The 19,464-nt window shown below is 33.1% G+C and overlaps 2 protein-coding genes and 1 pseudogene across 4 annotated transcripts; 2 read left to right on the forward strand and 1 right to left on the reverse strand.

Annotated features, from left to right (window-relative positions):
* Window positions 1-5,852: 5,852 nt before the first annotated feature.
* LOC142524351 (GATA transcription factor 8-like) lies at window positions 5,853-9,353 on the forward strand. 2 transcript variants are annotated; one of them, XM_075628298.1, is made up of 4 exons: window positions 5,853-6,399; window positions 6,709-6,776; window positions 7,495-7,738; window positions 8,301-9,353. In XM_075628298.1, the coding sequence occupies exons 3-4, from the start codon at window positions 7,505-7,507 to the stop codon at window positions 8,976-8,978; spliced, it is 912 nt and encodes a 303-aa protein (XP_075484413.1). In that variant the 5' UTR covers window positions 5,853-6,399; window positions 6,709-6,776; window positions 7,495-7,504; the 3' UTR covers window positions 8,979-9,353. The 2 variants fall into 2 exon arrangements, with proteins under 2 accessions (XP_075484413.1, XP_075484414.1); XM_075628299.1 differs by having other exon boundaries at window positions 5,853-6,264.
* A 496-nt stretch (window positions 9,354-9,849) lies between these two features.
* On the reverse strand, window positions 9,850-10,914 carry LOC142523971 (uncharacterized; annotated as a pseudogene).
* Window positions 10,915-13,423: 2,509 nt separating this feature from the next.
* Window positions 13,424-16,041, forward strand: LOC142525289 (uncharacterized). 2 transcript variants are annotated; one of them, XM_075629532.1, is made up of 9 exons: window positions 13,424-13,537; window positions 13,652-13,720; window positions 13,823-13,890; window positions 14,036-14,176; window positions 14,964-15,005; window positions 15,130-15,254; window positions 15,533-15,634; window positions 15,739-15,895; window positions 15,938-16,041. In XM_075629532.1, exons 2-8 carry the CDS (start codon window positions 13,653-13,655, stop codon window positions 15,874-15,876), a joined length of 684 nt encoding a protein of 227 aa, XP_075485647.1. In that variant the 5' UTR covers window positions 13,424-13,537; window position 13,652; the 3' UTR covers window positions 15,877-15,895; window positions 15,938-16,041. The 2 variants fall into 2 exon arrangements, with proteins under 2 accessions (XP_075485647.1, XP_075485648.1); XM_075629533.1 differs by having other exon boundaries at window positions 15,739-16,041.
* Window positions 16,042-19,464: the final 3,423 nt, after the last annotated feature.

Genomic DNA, 19,464 nt, shown 5'->3' on the forward strand with positions numbered 1-19,464 from the left:
TATTTTGACATAAAACTAATACATTTTCATGGGTAATCCAAATAGGATACTCGTCTCACAAGATTGATTCGTCAGACCGTCTCACAAATTTTTTTGTATTAATTTATTGTCCGAGAGTAGATTGCGACATGGACAACAATTAGGTTACTTTTCGATCGAATGATTTGAGTTTGAAATCAGCTCATGGGCTGATGAATTTTAAATCCATCACAATTTAACAAAAAAATAGCTAGTTGAGATTCAAAATAATTGTCAAATAATTTTATCCAAAATTCAATATATTTATTATTGCACATTTGAAATCACTCAGTCGAGTGAATTACAGTGAAATTGCAAGCAGGAAAAAGAAAAATATAAAAAGTAGTTGTCGACGTTAAGGTTGCTTCCATCTGTGAACAATGGAATAAAATCAACGCTGTGATTGGAAACGAGACCTCCGAATTCAATTATAATTAACTAAATTAATTGTGGGATAAAATTAATATCGTTAATGATGATGTGTGATTTGATAAGACCTCAAAGAATCGACTCTCTCTCGTAAATTACACCCTCTAATACACTTTTGTAAGTGTCCATATTTGAAGTGTGTGTGTGTGTATATGTGTGTGTGTGTGTGTATGTGTGTGTGTGTGTGTGTAAGTAAAATATGATATTTTCTTTTAAAAATAACATCTCGAAAATGATGTTTGATCAAGCTTACGAAACATCATCTTTCCGGTGAAGTTTGTCAAGCACTCGTTGTCACTCATTTTGTTACATTTATTTAACCTAGCGATAAGTTTACCTAACCCGTGATTGCAGGTAGATTTTAGGCACATAAAGTTAGCGAAATTATATCACATATCGATTTTGTTATAGAGATATCCGATTCAATATAATTCATAAAAAAATATTATTTTTTATGCGAAAATGATAATTATTCACAAGGAGACGGCTGATAATTTTAGTGGTGATGTTTTTTTTTTCAATCACATGTGAGTTTTTTTTTTTTTTTTGGTAATTAACTGGTGAAATTTAGAGTGTGTATAAATGAGTTGGAGATGGACGTTGTATTTGGAGCAGAAATCATACTATTTAATGCAGAATTTACACCAAAATAGATTTTTGTGTTAGAGGTGATCTTAGAAGTTCTTTTTCGGTAATCCGTTTAAATATATTATTTATGCTTGATTTATTATTATAATAATAATGTTTTTTAGAAGTTATTTTTTCGGTAATCCATTGAAATGTATTATTTATGTTTGGTTTATTATTAAAATAATAATAATAATAATAATTATTATTATTATTATTATTATTATAATACATATACAGAATTATGCATAAAATATGTCACATTATTTAGGTAGCTTTTGGAGTTCAAATGTATTCAAGTGTACTTTTTTGTTGAGAGAAGTAAAAATGTAAATTTCAAATTCATACTTTACAAATTTATATATTATCTCATGTTAATTACGATGGGTTTCAAATTCACTCAATCAATATGTCATTCGAAATTTGTTTTAATTTGTATTAATAATTTATAAACAGTAATATATGAATTCAAAATTTGATTTATTGTTTAATTGTAAACAATAAAATATAATCGATTTCAAACCGATATCCCCAAGTATAATTAGTTATTTAAATATGTAGAATCTTGATAATTTTAAAATGTAAAAAGGAACTATATATACATATACAAACATTTTAAGGTATATAAAAAATTATTTTGATTAAATATTCAAAATCTTAAGATAAAGATAAAAAATATCTATAATTTCAATTTTTTTAAAGTCTTCTATTAGACGATAACACGGATATATACACTTACGCAAAAAATGATATTTTTGTATTGATCGAGTCGAATTCAAAATTTGTCTATGACATTTAACCAATGACACCTTCTCATATCAATTTTTGTGTTTGTTATTAGGTTTTTGTCAATATGCATGATTAGATATGTAAATATAATTCGGTGTCAAGTTATACAAATTTCGATTATTAAATAGATCTTTAGCTTAATGTAGAAAGTGTGTATAGTGTAGCATGACAAAAAATGTCAAAAATAGTCAAAAAAAATTCGAATTGAAGGAGAATATTGATATAATTGGATATTAAATCCGAGATTTCGTCTCAAAATTACATATAGTTTTCAGTTTTTATTTTATATTCACGTTTATCATAGTTAAATATAACGGGGTTATTATGCAATAAGAATTAATCTAAGTAGGCCAGTTTCTTTTACACAAATATTGGAATACAAATTTGTATAAGTTGTTGTATAAATATTTTTTAAGGGTTTTTATTAAATTATGTCGTGAATAAGATAATAATATTAATAAATGATTTTTTATTAAAAAATCTTAACAGGAAAATCTACTTAATTAATAGAATGTTTAGGCTCAGATCCCTAAGTCCGTATCATGTGACGGTCAGATGGTGCGCGAAAATCGAAATAAATAAATAAATACGTATATATATAATATCTATATTTTTATACTATTTTATTAAATTTGAAACACTTAGAATACGTAACTTGCTTTAATCATCTACTTTTAAATACTGATTTTGTTTTTATTTTTTTTACTTTCGATTCAACTTCAATAGCCTTGTCTCTCAAATACCAACGTCTACCCAAAACTTGTGTTTTCCTTAGGCCAGCATTTGCTTTTTTAGAATAACTCTTTATGATGCATGCATACGTATAAAAACTCTGTGGATTAAATGATGATTTTGATTTGTGCAAATATTTGAAGACAAAAACTTGTGTGAGACGGTCTCACCGGTCGTATTTTGTGAGACATGTATCTTATTTGAGTCATCCATAAAAAAATATTACTTTTTATGTTAATAGTATTACTTTTTTTTTTTGTGAATATCGGTAGAGTTAACCCGTCTCACACATAAAGATTCGTGAGATCGTCTCACAAGAGACCTGCTCATATTTGAAATGGTGATCGTGAGTATATTTCAAATTCATTATAATCAATATTACATATATATAAATTAAAAATAAGTGAGGGAGATTTAAGTCGGTATATCATCGCCATTTATTATATGTGTTATTCATATATTTTATGGAGTATCGTCCAAAATAAATGGTAGATGTTGCCCGATGTTGCATATAATCTTCTCGCAAAGAGTGTATGAGAGACTGAGGGAGATTTTTAGTCTGTATTTTACTAACTATTTTATCATCAAACGATATATTTGTGTCGGAAAATTAATCTAAACAACATATATTTGACTATTGACTAACAACTCATTGCAAATAAAGAACGTTTTCTTCAAAATCGTTGTCCAGTCTAATATTGAAAACGTGCTTAAGCATGTTGTGTGGGATTCGAATTCAGAACTAGATTATAATAGCTTGCTTGAAAACATAGCACATGATGATCAACTAATTAATTATGCTCAATTTGAAAATATTATTTCTTTAAATAAATACATGCAAATCAATGCTAAATAAAAAGAAACCTCATATAATCACATTGCTTTAGAGTTTTATTGGTAATTTTTTTCCCTCGACTATAATTTTTTTGGCGTTTTTTGACACTTTTTAATGTCGCGTAAATTACATAAATTGTTATATTTATGTACTATATAAAATTTATTTCATATCGGTATGGTTAACCCGTCTCACAGATAAAAATTCGTGAGATCGTCTCACGATAGAATTACTTTGTATGTATATATATATTTTAAAATGACATATCTTTATTATTTTATTTTATTTTTATGCTTGCCGACACATGAGTGATGGTTTGTTAGTGACCAATCAGTTTCCATTTAATTGAATTAAATTGGACTCGAGGGAGTGACAGCACAATCAATCAATTTGAAATGTTTAAATTATTTTATATTTTTTTATAATGTATTTCTATTTAAAATTGTTATTATTTTAAAAATATTCAACGATTCACATTCTCAGTAACATGTATTCACGTTCCTTTCAATTATTGAATTTATTTAGTAGCTTATATCGTAGTTTCGTCTCACTTAGGGTAAATATGTCAACTCACACAAAGAAACCTGAACGCCAGTTACGCCACCCTCTGCGTTGTGTGCCTTTTATTGATAACAAAATATAGAAAAGGACTTTATTACCCTCAACCGAAGAAAATATATATATATTGGAGCTCATATTTTTATTTAGTATATATATATATATAATATATAATATTCGGAAAAAATAATAGTTTGATAAGAAATTTTTCTTTTCAGATTTTTTTTAATAAAAAAATCAACGCAGAAATATGTGTAGTGTTATTGGCCAATTAAAAGGAAAAGGTTGCAAGTCTTGGAAGCAAAAATTAAATAATCACCCACTGATCCCATTCACTGTTATTTAATTTGTTTATAAAAATGTGGGGTTCCTTCATAATTAACACCCCCTTTTCAAGCAAAACACGAGGAATTTTTTTAAAAAAATACAGACGATAATATCCCTCTTTAATAGTTATTAAATCTAATGATTTACACTTACCAACGTAATTATCTAGGTCTCATATTTAATTAATAGGTAAATATAGACTTTAATTTGTTCTATATGGAAAATATTTTGGTAATTATGCATCATCACCGTTGTTATTTAAAGAGTAGATATTTTGTGAAACAGTTTCACCGATCTTTATTCGTGATATGGTCAACTTTGTCTATATTTACAATAAAAAGTAATATTTTTGACATAGAAATATCACAAAAATTTCTGTTTTTTAAAAATCACTATTAACTGTATTCATATCTGATCGAAGCAATAATTAATGAGTGAGTCTCATGTGAGACCGTCTCACGGATCTTAATCTGTGAGACGGATCAACCCCATCTATATTCAGAATAAAAAGTAATATTCTTAGCATAAAAAGTAATATTTTTTCATGAATAATCCAAATAAGAGATCCGTCTCACAAATACGACCCGTGAGACCGTCTCACACAAGCTTTTGCCATAATTATATATGCAGCAAGCCTAACACAAATAATTGTCCATTTCCAATTAGCTATTTTCTTGTTTTTCACCCCAAAAAGTAAAGACGTCTTTTAGAAGGAATTTATTCATGGAGTACAACCCAAGTTAGTGATATAAATAAATAAATAAATAAAATCAGGACTTTATCCCAAAAACAGTTCCAGCCGTCGGGCTAGAATTTTAAACTCTAAAATCTTTTAATTTTTTAAATTGATCTACCCGAACTAATATCAAATTTATCCAAAATTATACAAAAATTTACATATAATTTTTTTTTAAAAATCTAGCCCGGTGAAAAGTAACGTGGCTCCGGCCTTGATTCCTTGTCATATCATTATTTCTTCTTCGTACTATAATTGTCTGCTCAATTGAAAATTAGAATGTACAAATTGTTGGAAAGGCGTTGGGGGATAAAGAAATGTTCGCAACCCATTTTCTTTTTCCACATTTCACATTCATTTACGAGAATATTATTGAAAAAACAGTTCGATCTTTCTAAGGTATCAAATTAAATCTGTAGTTTCTCCCGTATTAAATATCGGTTCTCTCTACACGCGTCGTTTGCATGTACAATATGCTAAATTAACAATTTCAAATTATTAGAGATGAGTGTAATAGTAAAATTATTTTGATGTAATTTCGTGCTTGCCATTTTCCCATGTATTCAAACGCGGATACTAATCAAAGTCTACATCCTCACATAGTCACATGTACATACATTGTCTATATGCGTATTTGAACTGTAAAAAAGACAAAAAGAAAGAAATAAAAAATGTGAAAAATGGAAATCCAAAAGGATATATTAATTTTTTCTGTGAGTTTTAAGAGTTAGAGCGGTGGGGGTGGGGGGAATTGAAGGAGACTTAAACATCACGACAGGGAATGTGAGGAGGGGCTGTGAGTAAAAGACAGCTTGCAATGGAGCAAGAAACTTCACCTACCATAGTTTTCTTTTCCATTTATTTTTAGTCTCTCCTCCTTCCTCACAAACGATAAAAAGCCCCCATTTTTAGTTTCAAAGTTTCAACTATGTTTCTCTCATTCTCTCTCTGAACGTACGTGAGACTCCTCAGATATAGATACACTATACGTACAGCCCTACAACTGTTGTTTTCAGCTACTAGTGATAGTAGTGTGGGAATGGAGGAATAATAGGATAGGGATTTGGGTTCTTTTTTCTTTGTCCTTTCTGTTTATTTCAGAGTTCTGCGTCTTATTTCAGAGTGGAAGTTGTTCCATTGAAAAAGATTTCTGCTAGTTTCTTGGCCATTGATCTGAAACTTTTGGGCGGGAGTTTTGTGGGGTATTACACAGGTTCGGCCCTGCATTTGCTCTGCCTTTTCTATTTCTTTGCAGTAAAAAGTTGGTGTCTCTTGCATACTCTTCAAGAACAAAATTTGAACACTTGGTCCATTTTTCAACCATTTGGGCTTTTTTGGGTGAAAGAAGGTTGAAAAATGGCAAAGTGTGGATCTTTCCTCTTGATTTCTCCAAACTCGGAAAAAAATATATCGGATTTTGTTTATTCTATTGAAATAAATGCGAAAGTTTGGATCTTTGGGCTAGATTGAAAATAAGCAAAAAAAATTGATTTTTACAAAATTTGAAATGAACCAAAGTTTTCTCTTTCCCCTCTTTTTTTTTTCGGTGTCACCTTACTTGAAAATTTCGAATTTTGCCGAATTATGACTTGAATTTCCATTGCATACATTTTTTTTTTAAACCGCAACTTACCATTTCTTTTCTTTTTTCTTGCAGTCTGCAGAAGAATTAGTCTAGTGGGAACTTTAGTTTTCAAAGATTTTATACCCTTTCAAGCTTTCAAGGTTTGTGCCTTAATTTTGGAATTTGGCCTTAAAAACTGTGTCGGTGCTGTCTCACAGAAGCACTGTGCATGTATTACTTTAAATTTGCTATGTTAAGAGGTCTGATGACTCAAAATTTAACATTTCAAAACATCTTACTTCGAGACCCTCTTTTACTCCATAAAATCTGTAATTCACACAATATATTTAGTATCTGAAACGTGTTGAGTCCATTATGAACGAGATCCAGCAATTGCTTTTACATAAACATTTAGCCTTTTGTGTTAAAATGCTTTTTAGGGACCCCCCATGTCCAGAGAATATTGCAGTATGTATGGATCCCATATATTTATTTATGTCATATTATTATATGTGTATTTCTGTGGTTAAATCTTGCAAGATCAATCATCTTGGTGTTTTTTCTGATGTATTTTAGCTTATGTAGATGTTCTTGAAGCTGGCATCTGGCAAGCATGCTTTAGGTTGGCATGCATTGTCATCAAACAAATAAAGTCACTTGGTGGCCCACTTCACATCAGCAACTTAGGCTTGATATGTTATAATCTGTGACGAAATTTAGATGTTTTGAAAATTTAGTGATGGAATTTATAAATTTTTGAAGTGTAATGTAGTAATCAACAGCCTCTAAATCCATTCAACGTCGCATATTCTTGTTTTTAACTGTGTCCTGAGTTGTGTTCCTTTTCTTCTAACCTACATTCTTGGTTTTGCTTTTCAGAAATATCTGAATGGAGTCGAATTTCATGGATGAGATTGACTGCGGAAACTTCTTTGATCAAATTGATGACTTGATCGAGTTTCCTCCTGAGAATGAGTGTGTTGGTGGTAATTTAGTTAGTTCCGGTGAATGCAAGGATTTTCCGAGCATGTGGAACGACGCTTTTCCTGAGATGGATGGCCTTTTCCCTGGCCGCCTTGGCACCACCGCTGCATCTGATCTCTCTGCCGAGCTGTTTGTGCCGGTGAGCGTACATTTGTTTATGTAATCGTCGAGTTTTAATGGATCTTGAAATGCTGTTCATTGTTTGGTTTCAAAATTTTGAGGTATTTGTTCTTATCTTTGCGCGTTCTGTTAGAATAGTCATTGATTACCGCTGGCGTTTGGTTTGAATATTTGTAAAAAAAAAAAAACTTCATTCAATTTGAAATTCAATTTTGCAGTTGATATTAGCCATCAGGTGGTCCACTCTATCCACAAGATAACTGGAATATCAATGCAAATTTGTCTATATTAGGAATATTTTTATACATTTACACTTGAATTTCGAAATGTTGGGGAAGCAGCCAACTTGTGTATAACTTTTATCTCCCGCCTTGTTGAGTCGCTTTCCTTCACAACTATTCCCTTGCTCGAAGAGTTTTTTTTATGTGCAGGGTAGTCGTTGAAAATTGTTTTCCATTGGTGTAACCATGGATTTAACCGAAGATTTGTGCTTCTGTTTAAAAAGATTCGAATTATGCCAATTTTGTTGCAGCCGAATCTTGTCCTGATCTAATATTTATTGGTTTTTTGATGTCTTCCAGTACGAGGATATTGTCCAGCTTGAATGGATGTCAACATTCGTCGAGGATTCATTTTCCGGTGGAGGGATGACTGTTGGAAAAGAAAACCCAAGCATCAACAAGGAGATATACAACCGATACCAATCCTCAAGTCCAGTTTCAGTTTTAGAGAGCAGCAGTAGCAGCAGCAGTTCTATCTCGCGTGGGAAGACTTTGCCTCTCTGCCCTAATCACCAGGGCACACAACGCGCAAGAACCAAGCGCCCTCGACCCAAGTCCTTCAATCCAAGGGCTGTGATTCAATCCTTTGTCCCTCCACCAGGATTCTCTTCCGAACCTGAAAGCTTTGCTGAGTCGCTGCCAGTGAAGAAAACCAAGAAAATCAAATTCACCATGTCTGCGAATCCGATGGAAACTCCCCCAAACCCGCCTCCCCAATCAATCAGAAAGTGCTTGCATTGCGAGATAACCAAGACTCCTCAATGGAGAACTGGGCCCATGGGCCCAAAAACACTGTGCAATGCATGTGGTGTTCGCCACAAGTCGGGCCGATTGTTCCCCGAGTACCGTCCAGCTGCTAGTCCAACCTTTGTCCCTTCTCTGCACTCGAACTCTCACAAGAAAGTCGTTGAGATGAGAAGCAAAGCTGATCCAATAAATGGAGTCACGTCTGCTCCAGTCTCTGTTAAACCCGAGTAGAACGAACATGTCGAATTCGCTCCCTGCAAATTGTGGGTCGGTTGTTCTTGATGCGCCTTTCATGAAGTTTTTTGGGTATCTACTTGTTTAGTTCTTTGTACAGCTATGTAATGGGGAATGATAGGAACCAAATTTGACCATTATTTAGTACTAGTAGAAAAGAGTCTAGGTACGAAGCTAGTTCAAGGAATACTAGGACTAAAACTGAAACTTACTCATGTTTTAGGCCCAGTTTAAGTTTTAGCTTTCCTGGTCTGGTCGGGTCGGGGGTCGGGTCGAGTCAACCTCGTTTCTTATATATGGGTATTTTTTTTGCAGTTGATATTTTTTGTAGGGATTCTTCATTCGTTACGAGTACGAGTTGTTTTTTTTTTTTTACTTCTCTCTGCATATTTTTCTTTCTTTGATGCAATGCAAATTTCGAACCAAGAATTTTTCTTTTCTTTGATGCAATTCCCTCTATTTTTTTCCCATTTTAAAGTCATACAACCCATACGAGGGGCCTAATCTCGATCTAGTTTATACTTGCATAATCACAAAGGATTCGGTCAGACTTCTATTTGCATATCTTAATCTCAAATTTTGCTTCTATTTTGCATCAGTTTAATTCAAATTAAGAAAATGGTACCAACTGATTTTGATGATTCAAAAGGGATTACCGACAAATTTTAAGAAGGTGGTCCCATGTAAATTTTTCTTGACAAACTTGCCTGTCTTAAACTAAAATCTCAGCTTTCACTTTTATTGTTAAAACAATATCACTTTTGATTTTTCCCAACTTCTTTATAGCCTATCAATTTAATAGCTTCTCTAACGTTGCATTTAGATGGATGGACACAAAATTGATAAACATACTTGTAAATAAGAGTGTTCCTTCAACATAACGTGTCATAAAAATTGGCCAATCCACCCACGACTATTACAAGAAGAAACCATTGCAATGATACCGACCACAATCGTCATGGCATCTCCAACTACAGATGTTTTAAAAGAGCTTTCCAAACCTTTTAAAAAAATAAATTAGAATAAAGATGTCACAATGAAATATCAATTTACTTATAAAGAAACTGGTAGACTACTCAAGAAAGCTAATGCATGTGGAGAAGTAGACTTTCCAAGTTGGGAACACCATGAAGGAAGCTTCTGAAGAATATTTTTTTATTGGTGGGGTTAATCTGATTAAGTCTGCTCTAAGTTTCAGGAAGGGATCATTTTCACCATCCGAGGGAGTCGAAAACATATGGTTGTTGGTCCAGAAAAGTCTGAGGTTGAACTTGGTTGTCTCCTTTTTCCCACCTGAAAATTTGATGACATGCCATCCGTTTGCACCATACTTTTCGCCGGGTGAGATCAAATCCTCGGCACTTTCAGCATCTGTTGAATGGAGATGTAGATGTTATAGTCAAGGAATATGAAATGACACTCTATTTCTACTAAATTAAAATTAAATAGTAAAGAAAGTTAGTTGGACAAATGCAGAACAAGACTCAGTATCGATTTTAATTCCTGATACATACCTTTCGACTGAAAGTCTTCAATTTCTTTGGTATTGATTCCAAGGGCCCATCCAGTAGAACTTCCATTGTCGATTGAGACGTGTTGTTCTGCTCTCACCTTTCGTATCTTTGTCCACATAGATTCTAGGAATATCAGACTCGACCCATCCGGTTTCAGTGATCTTACTCATCCAACAGCTATAGTTGACAGAGAAGGTGACAAAATCTAAATGTCTATCCCTATCACATACAGCACCTTCCCCAATATAATCAGCCTCCTTATTCAAGTTTCCAGGAGTTACAGAAAATAGAGAAACAAACGAGTCCGGCTTTCCACTCTTTCTTTGTGTTGCATCCACAACATGCACAACCTGGAAACCAAAAGAACTTTTTTACTGTTGAATGTGCATCGAATTTTTAACGAATTCTTTGGACCGCATTGATATTAAAGGACAATCAGTTGCTCCCGTTTACTGCTCTAGCAGTATCTTCGGTAAATGGAAGAACAAGGCCCCCCCACGCAGCAACAAGAGAGATAGCAAGTAGAATGCATGTCGTGAAAATGAGAGGAACTTTTGCTCCTAGACAGAAAAAAAGAGGCAATGGGCCTTGTTAAAAAGTCATTATGAGCTCAACATGTAAAATTTCAATCATTCTTATCACCCTAAAATCAGTAACATAAATGTCACGATTAAAATCACTGCAGCAGCAAGCTAAAAAAAGTGCCCCTACAATCACCTGATACGTGGATGTAAGATAGTAGATATACCATGGTCAAACACACAATAGCTGCAATAAAAATAGCAATTGCTATAGTTCCGACACATTCAGAAGTAGCACCGAGATTTCTGTGAACCAAAATGCAAACCATCTTTCAGCATCCAACTCAGCCAAAGTAGCTTGCAATTCAGTAGATAGTTTTGCCTTTGTCTCAGAAAATGTTTTAATCAAATAAGATTTAAGGACGGTATATCCCAAATGTTGACATCTAAAAGCCCCAAGAAGTGCAGGTGCAGCAAACAGACCAATAACCAGCCATGGACTTGAAAGACATGGCAATGGTGAAGATAGGGTAAGAATGAATGCCACAGCAACGGAAAAACTTATCGAGCGTATCCACATAAGTACGATACTGAAACACGATAGAATCAACGATATAGCATCAGGATAACCACCCATCACCAGTCACCACTGACGTAGTCCATATCAAAATGGATTGCAATATCACTGAATTGTAAAGCATAGTGGCAAAGCTTTGGCGAAATGTGATCGTATTCATATATGTTCCCTGAGATCAGGGTTCAATACTCGTTAGGTTATAATACATGGAAACAAGACTGAGTAGAAAATATATTACTCCCTCCACCCCTTTCTGAAAGTGTTATCTGCTTTGGAGAGAGATTCATATAAGAATTGAAAAATTGCAAAGTTTTATGTGTTTATATTTTTTCCTTAAAAGCAGTAGTCATGTGGTGGAGGAATCACATTGATAATTCAAGAAGTGAGTGTTCTTTAGGAGAGAAAAATCTCATTTAAGGAACAACAGCTACCGACATCCAGAAAATGAACCAGAACATTTAAACTGGGACAGAAGTAATGGATATATAAATATTGCAAGAGAATTAGAAATACCAAGATGTCAAAATATATAGCTTTCTGCTCGTAAGATTCTATATCTGATTCCAACGTCTTGCCCATAGGAAGGCTGGCAGAGGCACCAGCATGGAGCAAGAAAGCGAGAACATTTTCTCCAAGATCTTGAAGAGATTCAGGTTTCAACAATTTTAATTTGTCATACTGCATTAACAGGAAAATAATTTAGTGCACTCTCATTGCAAAAAAATGAAGTAATTTGGTAAGTGTAAGTGGTTTGTTAGAATTTTTCTAAAAAATAGCGATTCTACGACTATAAACAATACGTGGAAGTGGATCGAATATTAATTCCGATCATCGAATAATTTGTAAGTTTTCTTATTTCTTTTCGGTCGAAGCTTTCTAGGGAGTACTCCACACTCTCCATAGATGATGTATTTTGTTTTTATGAGGTGTGTGCTTAATTATGACATCAATCATGCTATTTATAAGCATATCATACCATCAATGAGTGATTGCGGAAGCCTTATTGTCAAAAGAAGAGGCACATGCGTTTCTCAATTTTCTAATGTTGAGACGTTGTATGTACCGTTTTTCAAAATTGTAGGTTATGACCGTCGTTATTTTTTACACGTTTATTCTTTTTCTGATTGAATTGATATGTGTCACTTTTTCTTACGTGTTTCACTTAATTCCTCTAGCTATATTACCTTCGTATGGTACACATTTGTATTATCTGCCTATGCAAAATCAAGCCCCGAAAGAATTTAGTGCACTCTCATTGTATTATTATTGTTCAAAAAAGTAAAGGAAATATAAGATTTGATACGTTGATTCATTTTAAACAATAAAATTCATCTAAATTATATATTTGAAATCCATCAATATAAGCGCAACTTAAAAAATTTTAAAATAAAAAAATTAATGAAGTATGGTAGACAGAAGCACAAATTTGATGGACAGAGAGTGATGCATTGTATGGATCGAATGCGATGATAGATTAAATATGGTAGACACAAATATTAAATACTTATACATAAAAATACAAAAAGATAGGAATTGTTACTTACGGAAAATAAATTTTATTTTATTGGAAACAACTTGTTTGAGACGGTTTTACTGGTCGTATTTTGTGAGACAGATATCTTATTTGGGTCATCCATGAAAAAATATTACTTTTTATGCTAAGAATATTACTTTTTATTGTGAATATCAATATGATTATCCATATTACATATAAAGATCTGTGAATCCGTCTCACGACACGTACCGTTATCTATTTTATAATGATAAATAATAGTTTTAAAATAAAATTATTTTTTTTTATAAGCGACAAAAATATGTAAGTAGTCTTACAAAATGAAAGACTTGTAAAATTGTGTTGTTTATTTGGGTTTAATTGCAAGGGTGAAAGGCCATTCAGTTGAAGCTCCGCCGTCGCCTGCCTCCTGTCCAAGGGACCGTCGCCAGGTCAATTTTCTGTGGTTATTCATCATAAAATTGACCGCTGAATATAAAATTGTCCGTATATATATGTATATTCAGATTCTATTAGGGAGATTAATATATGCATTGGTATTGCAGAATGGAAAACGGGAAAGACGGAGGCGGACTGCTACCGATTATCCAAATATATGCAGATTTTATGACTGGGTTCAATTCAACACATGCTATGTTAATTATTACTTCAACTGTTTCTTGGTGAGATCATATTGTATTCAAATATTTAGCTTCTGTACCTGTTGTTCAATTCAGGGTGACAAAATTTGAAGAGCTGGGGACTTTGGGAAGCAAATTACTTGTTTCCTTCCAGCAAGCACTTGGTGAGTTTGCCAACTTTTTAGGGCTTCGATGGGATTATCCCTGTTTCAGGAAGCACAATTGTCATTTTTAAAAAAATTTCGATTTAGAGAGCCAATTGCAAAGCTCTAGTTGCAAGATTATTAGGCTCACTCGTTTCTTGCACAGGTTTTTTACGACGGCCTCCAGTCGAAAAGACATCTACATTGTTCGAGAGCATTATTAAAGCTCATGGGACAAAAAGGTTTTTATCCTACGTTGAAGCAGGATGCAAGAACATTCATGACAATGTGCAAAATGTGAGCAAGTGTAAGTGTACTTCGAATTTCAACTTTTCCTTCAAAGTTGGAGGCAACATATTCTTTTATGCATTATTTATATACGGAGATCTTGTACTTCTATATTGCCTTATGTTGCATCTGGTGTTTGGCAAATCTCTTTTAAAAATATGTTACCTCTAACGGGAATTGCATTCTAACTTTGGCGCTCACTTTTATTCCCTGTAATCCAGGCATATACAACGAGACAATTTTTTTTAAAAAAAATTAAAAACTGAACTAGTTGTCATGTTTACTTATAGCAGTAGAAAAGCACATTTTTATTTTAAAGTAGAAGTTGAAACAGAAGCCTAAGAGCTATATCTTTTGGCTTCTGGAAAATTAATTTTTAAGCCCTTCTTAAAACAATTTCTCCATCCAAACTTCACTTCTATTAGAAAAAGTTTTTTTTTTAAAAGGCCCTTCTTTATCCAAATGCACCCATAATTATGTTTGACAATGCATTATGGATATCCTTCTAAAGGTTTGTAGTATTAACCGAAGTACAAGATAATGGAGCATTGTTTTTTTTAGTTTTCCACGGGGGATAGAGTTACTGTGCAAGGATAAGGATCCAGCATTTGTGGGGCAAGGAATTTAAGAAAATCTTTCTTTTATGGTTAAAGCAAGGACCAAATTTGTTGCAGTTGTTTCTCAACAATTTTGCCATGCAATCCCTATCTCTGTACTCTGTTCCTTTTAGTTCCAGTAGGGCAATTCTTGTCTTCTTGTATAGCACTAATGTTTTCTCTCCATTCTCATGGATGTCTGTGCAGAAGTGCATACGTGTCATCTAGGGCTTCAGGACCATATAAACAAAGGTGAAATTCTTTCTAGTTTATTTTTTACTCTAGTTCTTACCCGATGCTTTTCTTTCTAGTTTATTTTACTGGTTCAACTATTTGATTTTCACACCGAAGCTAACTGCTTGAAATTTATTTGCAGCCGGAAGTATCGTCAGTGAACTTGAACGCCTGTTAGATGATGCAGCATCCATAGTGCAAACTACAGAGGAGCAAGATGAAGATGTCAGCTCTATCGTAGATTCCTTTGCTGTTTTCAGCAGCACGGTGAAACCTCGATCTTTCTCTCTCACATACACACATGCTATGAACTTGCGAAACTGACCTATCCATCAGTCAATGAAAACAAATAAGAAGAACTGAATAAATAAGAAGTTATTTTATCAACAAATGCATATCCCTGTCTCATCTTTTCTACTTTACTTTTTTGACACTGCAATTTCTGTTCTGTCTAACCCCTTTTTTGAATGTACTTTTGAACTGCTATCATGTTGTAAGCTATATTATACAAGGTGAAGTATGACTTGTGAGCATATATTAATCAGGAGGAAGTTTCATCATCAGATATTTCAAAACCAGAAGTTACTGATTTTGCATCCATGATGGCTATTATTTACAGTATGGTGAAACAAGACTACACAATGCAGGTAATTATCACTTACTTTGCAGTCAATCAATTATCTGTTTATGTGTGAAAGGAAGATGATTACGATGAATATGAAATCATAGTCATGTCCTCATTGATATGTAGGATCGGATCGCGACCTCTCTGAACCTCAAGTCATCACCATCGGAACTGGAGACCTATTGTCTGATGTGGTCATTGCGACCTTTTATAGACGACGATATAATGCAACAAGCTTGGAGTCTTGTTGGCCCGAGTAAATGACATTTCGTTAACTTAATCCTCATTTCTTCCCTCTAATATTTTGTTTAATGTCCTGTTGATGTGGAATGACGTTCCATCTACAATGTTGTGCAGAAATATTTGACTGAAATATTGTTTTAGGTTTTCCCCTTTCATTTGTAGGACTTTTGGTTCATCGTTGTTACTTTTTTGGCTCTCTTTGCTAGTGTTGGTCGAGGAGTTTTGACAAATTCATATCTAGAATGCAATTCTTAGATTCAAATATGACACAATAGCTTTTCTTAAAAATGTTGTGTGGCTAACAAAGGTCTGTTACCGGCGCGTGCACCACACGCGCTCGGATCAGAGCAATTCCAATGGCCGAACTTTTCTGGGGTTGTTTCCAACCATTCGACCAACTTTACTAGTTTTCGAAAATACTTTCTAATTACTAAGAATTTTTTATGAAATTAAATAAAATCAATCGGACCAAATTATGTACAAAAATAACTTAAGAATAATAAAATATTTATTATCAATCATAATTTACTTGTAGGACTTTGTCCAATTTTTTGGATTACCAATCGGGCTCAAACAATAAGTTATCGGGTGAAGAAATTACTCTATGTGGCTCCTAGCTTAGGATTTTTTTAAAGTTCTTCCTTTACTAGGTAACACATTTTCTACTGTATTTCTTAAAAATGTTTTTGGTAATTTTTCAGATATATTATAGGTAAAATATAAATATATTTTTTTAGCTGGTGATATAGAGAAAATTCACACTTTTATTTTATATATATACATTTGATGATATTACAACCGAAGCATAAATTAACATAAGATGACCTTATTATTTATGACATAAGCTGGTCCATTTAACTGAGCTTGGAAAGAAAACAGGGGGTTAAATCTTTGGGAAACTTAGTGAATTTGGAATAGTGGTTGGTTTGTAATAATATAAGGTAGCAAATAAAGATAATGATGAAATGAATGTCATGTCTGAAATTTTCAAATTATTAATGTCCAGCTCGTTTTTCTGAATTTGTGATAATGCCATTCAGATTAAGCAATGCTCCTGCAGCATTTACGGATATGATGCATCTATTCTTAGACAAATTCATTGTAATATTCATCGATGACATTTTGATGTTATCAAAAAGCCAAGAGAAATATGCTCAACACCTATGATTGGTTCTCCAAACTTTGAAAGACCATCAACTGTATGCTAAATTCATTAAGCGTGAATTTTGATTAGAAAATGTGGCATTTCTCGGACATTTATCTCTAAGAAATAATTAGAATTAGATCCTACATAGATAGAGGTCATATATCACTGGAAACAACCAAAAAACATCATAGAAATGAGAAGTTTTCTCGGCCTAACAGAATATTAAAAAAGATTCATTAAAGATTTTGCGAAAATGTTGTAGCCTTTACACACTTAACTCGCAAAGACAACCCTTTCTTATGGAATGATGAGAGTGAAATAAGCTTTTGCAAATTAAAAGAAATGCTTATCACTAAACCAGAACTAGCTTTGTCAGATAAAACAAAAAGTTTCGCAGTTTACACCGATGAATCAAAAGAATGTTCTGGATTAATGCAGACTGACAAAGTCATTGTATACACATCCAGAAAATTAAAAAGAGCCACAAGTTAAATTATTCCATTCATGATCTGAAATTGGGTACAATAGTGCTTGTATGAAAAAAATAAAATAAAAAAATTGATTGAATTTCTAAAAGATTACGACTGTTCCATCCTTTACCATTTAGATAAAGCTAATGTGGTGTCTGATGCCTTGAATAGAAAAATCAGGATGGTTTGTCTCGAAAGAAAATGAGGAGAAACTACACCAAGGAAATTGGTACATGTCCATTCAAATGGGCACTTGGCCGGATTAAGAATCGAACTCGAATTTCACACTAGAATTAAGCAAAATCACAGCATGGACCAAGAAATTTCAAAACTCTGCACTGCAAAGCTCGATAGTGATTTTGTTACCAATTCTCAAGGATTACTCTTCTATCATTATTGAATTTGTGTGTCTAGCTCAATGGAAAATGAAATAATGGAAGAAGCACATCGATCTATGTTCAACGTTCATCCAGAAAGATTTAAGATATACAAAGATCTAAAAAAACATTTTTGGTGGAAAGCCAAGAAACAAGATATCGCTGATTTCGTCTCGCAATGCCTATCCTGTCAAATGGTGAAAGCTAAACATCAAATACCGAAAGGTCTTTTGCAAACACTCATATACCGGAATGAAAATGAGATCAGATAACTATGGAGTTTGTGATTGTGTTACCATCACTCCTAGGATGCTTTAATAGCATATAGATAATCGTGGATGGCTTAACCAAATCCGCACACTTTATATCCATATGTGAGACTCTTAACTCCTAATTGTTATTACAATATAATTTAATTATAGTTAACTAATCACAACACAAAACGAGTAAAATTTTTCTTTACCATGAGCCTAAAATGTGACAAATATAATTATAATACTAAAATTGTATATAATAAAGTTTCGTCTAAATACATCACAACATAAAATAAGTCAACACATGACTGAAGCCAACTACATACAAACAACTCATATCTCCGGGACATGCCCCGATATATAGATACATATATGCACTAGGATAGACCACTCAACATCAACTTAGATGTGACTCCCTCCAGAAGTACCCTCTCCAATCTCCTTATAGCTTGGAGTACCTGTCATTGTCCACACACAAAGACAACAACAGTCATCCCTTGGTGGTGAGCAAACGCTCCTTATGGAACAAACATAATAAATACAACATGTATATACACAATGATATATGATATGCAATGAATGCATGTTGTGGAGATATCAGATCAAATACTCATCCACTGAGCATGAATCGAAACCAATCGAATCGCTATCAAATCAATGTTCGAGCTGGCACACTGGTCTCAGTCAAATATAAGGGAATATCCGTATGATAGCGTCGGCAAAACACCATCAAATCTCAATCAATCAATCATAAGGGCCACAAATGACTATATTTTTAAGGCCACATAATGCCAAACATAGCATCGTGCTCAAAGCCCCAGAATCAAAATCCAATGAAATAAAGGTATCCAAGGATCATAGCTCAACATGCATATCATATATCGATGCATGTATAAAATGATGTGTTTTAACAAAATATTTATTTTATACATCGATCTATCAATTGTGAATGTTATAAATGCCACATCAACTCAATAAATAAGGTATATAGACACATATATTTTTAGTCAAATCAATCAAGCATATATCATATGATACAGATATATGTTGCATGTTACTTGGTTGCGATATATCTTATCTCTTGTTGTAGCGTACCTCTACACAATCCGAACAAGATATAATTTAATATGCTTTACAGAATATTTAAACATCTCATTTAAGATGATTAATATATAAACAACCCACTTATATGTGATGTAATAAACAAATTGAATTTGTACTCCAATCAGCAATTGATGTTGTCATATTCAAGGCACGCACAAGAAATCAATTTGAAACTATATCATGATAATTGTTCTCATCATTTTTTTATTAATTACAATATTGTCCTTAAAATTGAATGGACTAAAATTTAATTCACA

Source organism: Primulina tabacum, chromosome 14 (genome assembly GCF_025594145.1).
Source record: "Primulina tabacum isolate GXHZ01 chromosome 14, ASM2559414v2, whole genome shotgun sequence".
NCBI lineage: Eukaryota > Viridiplantae > Streptophyta > Magnoliopsida > Lamiales > Gesneriaceae > Primulina > Primulina tabacum.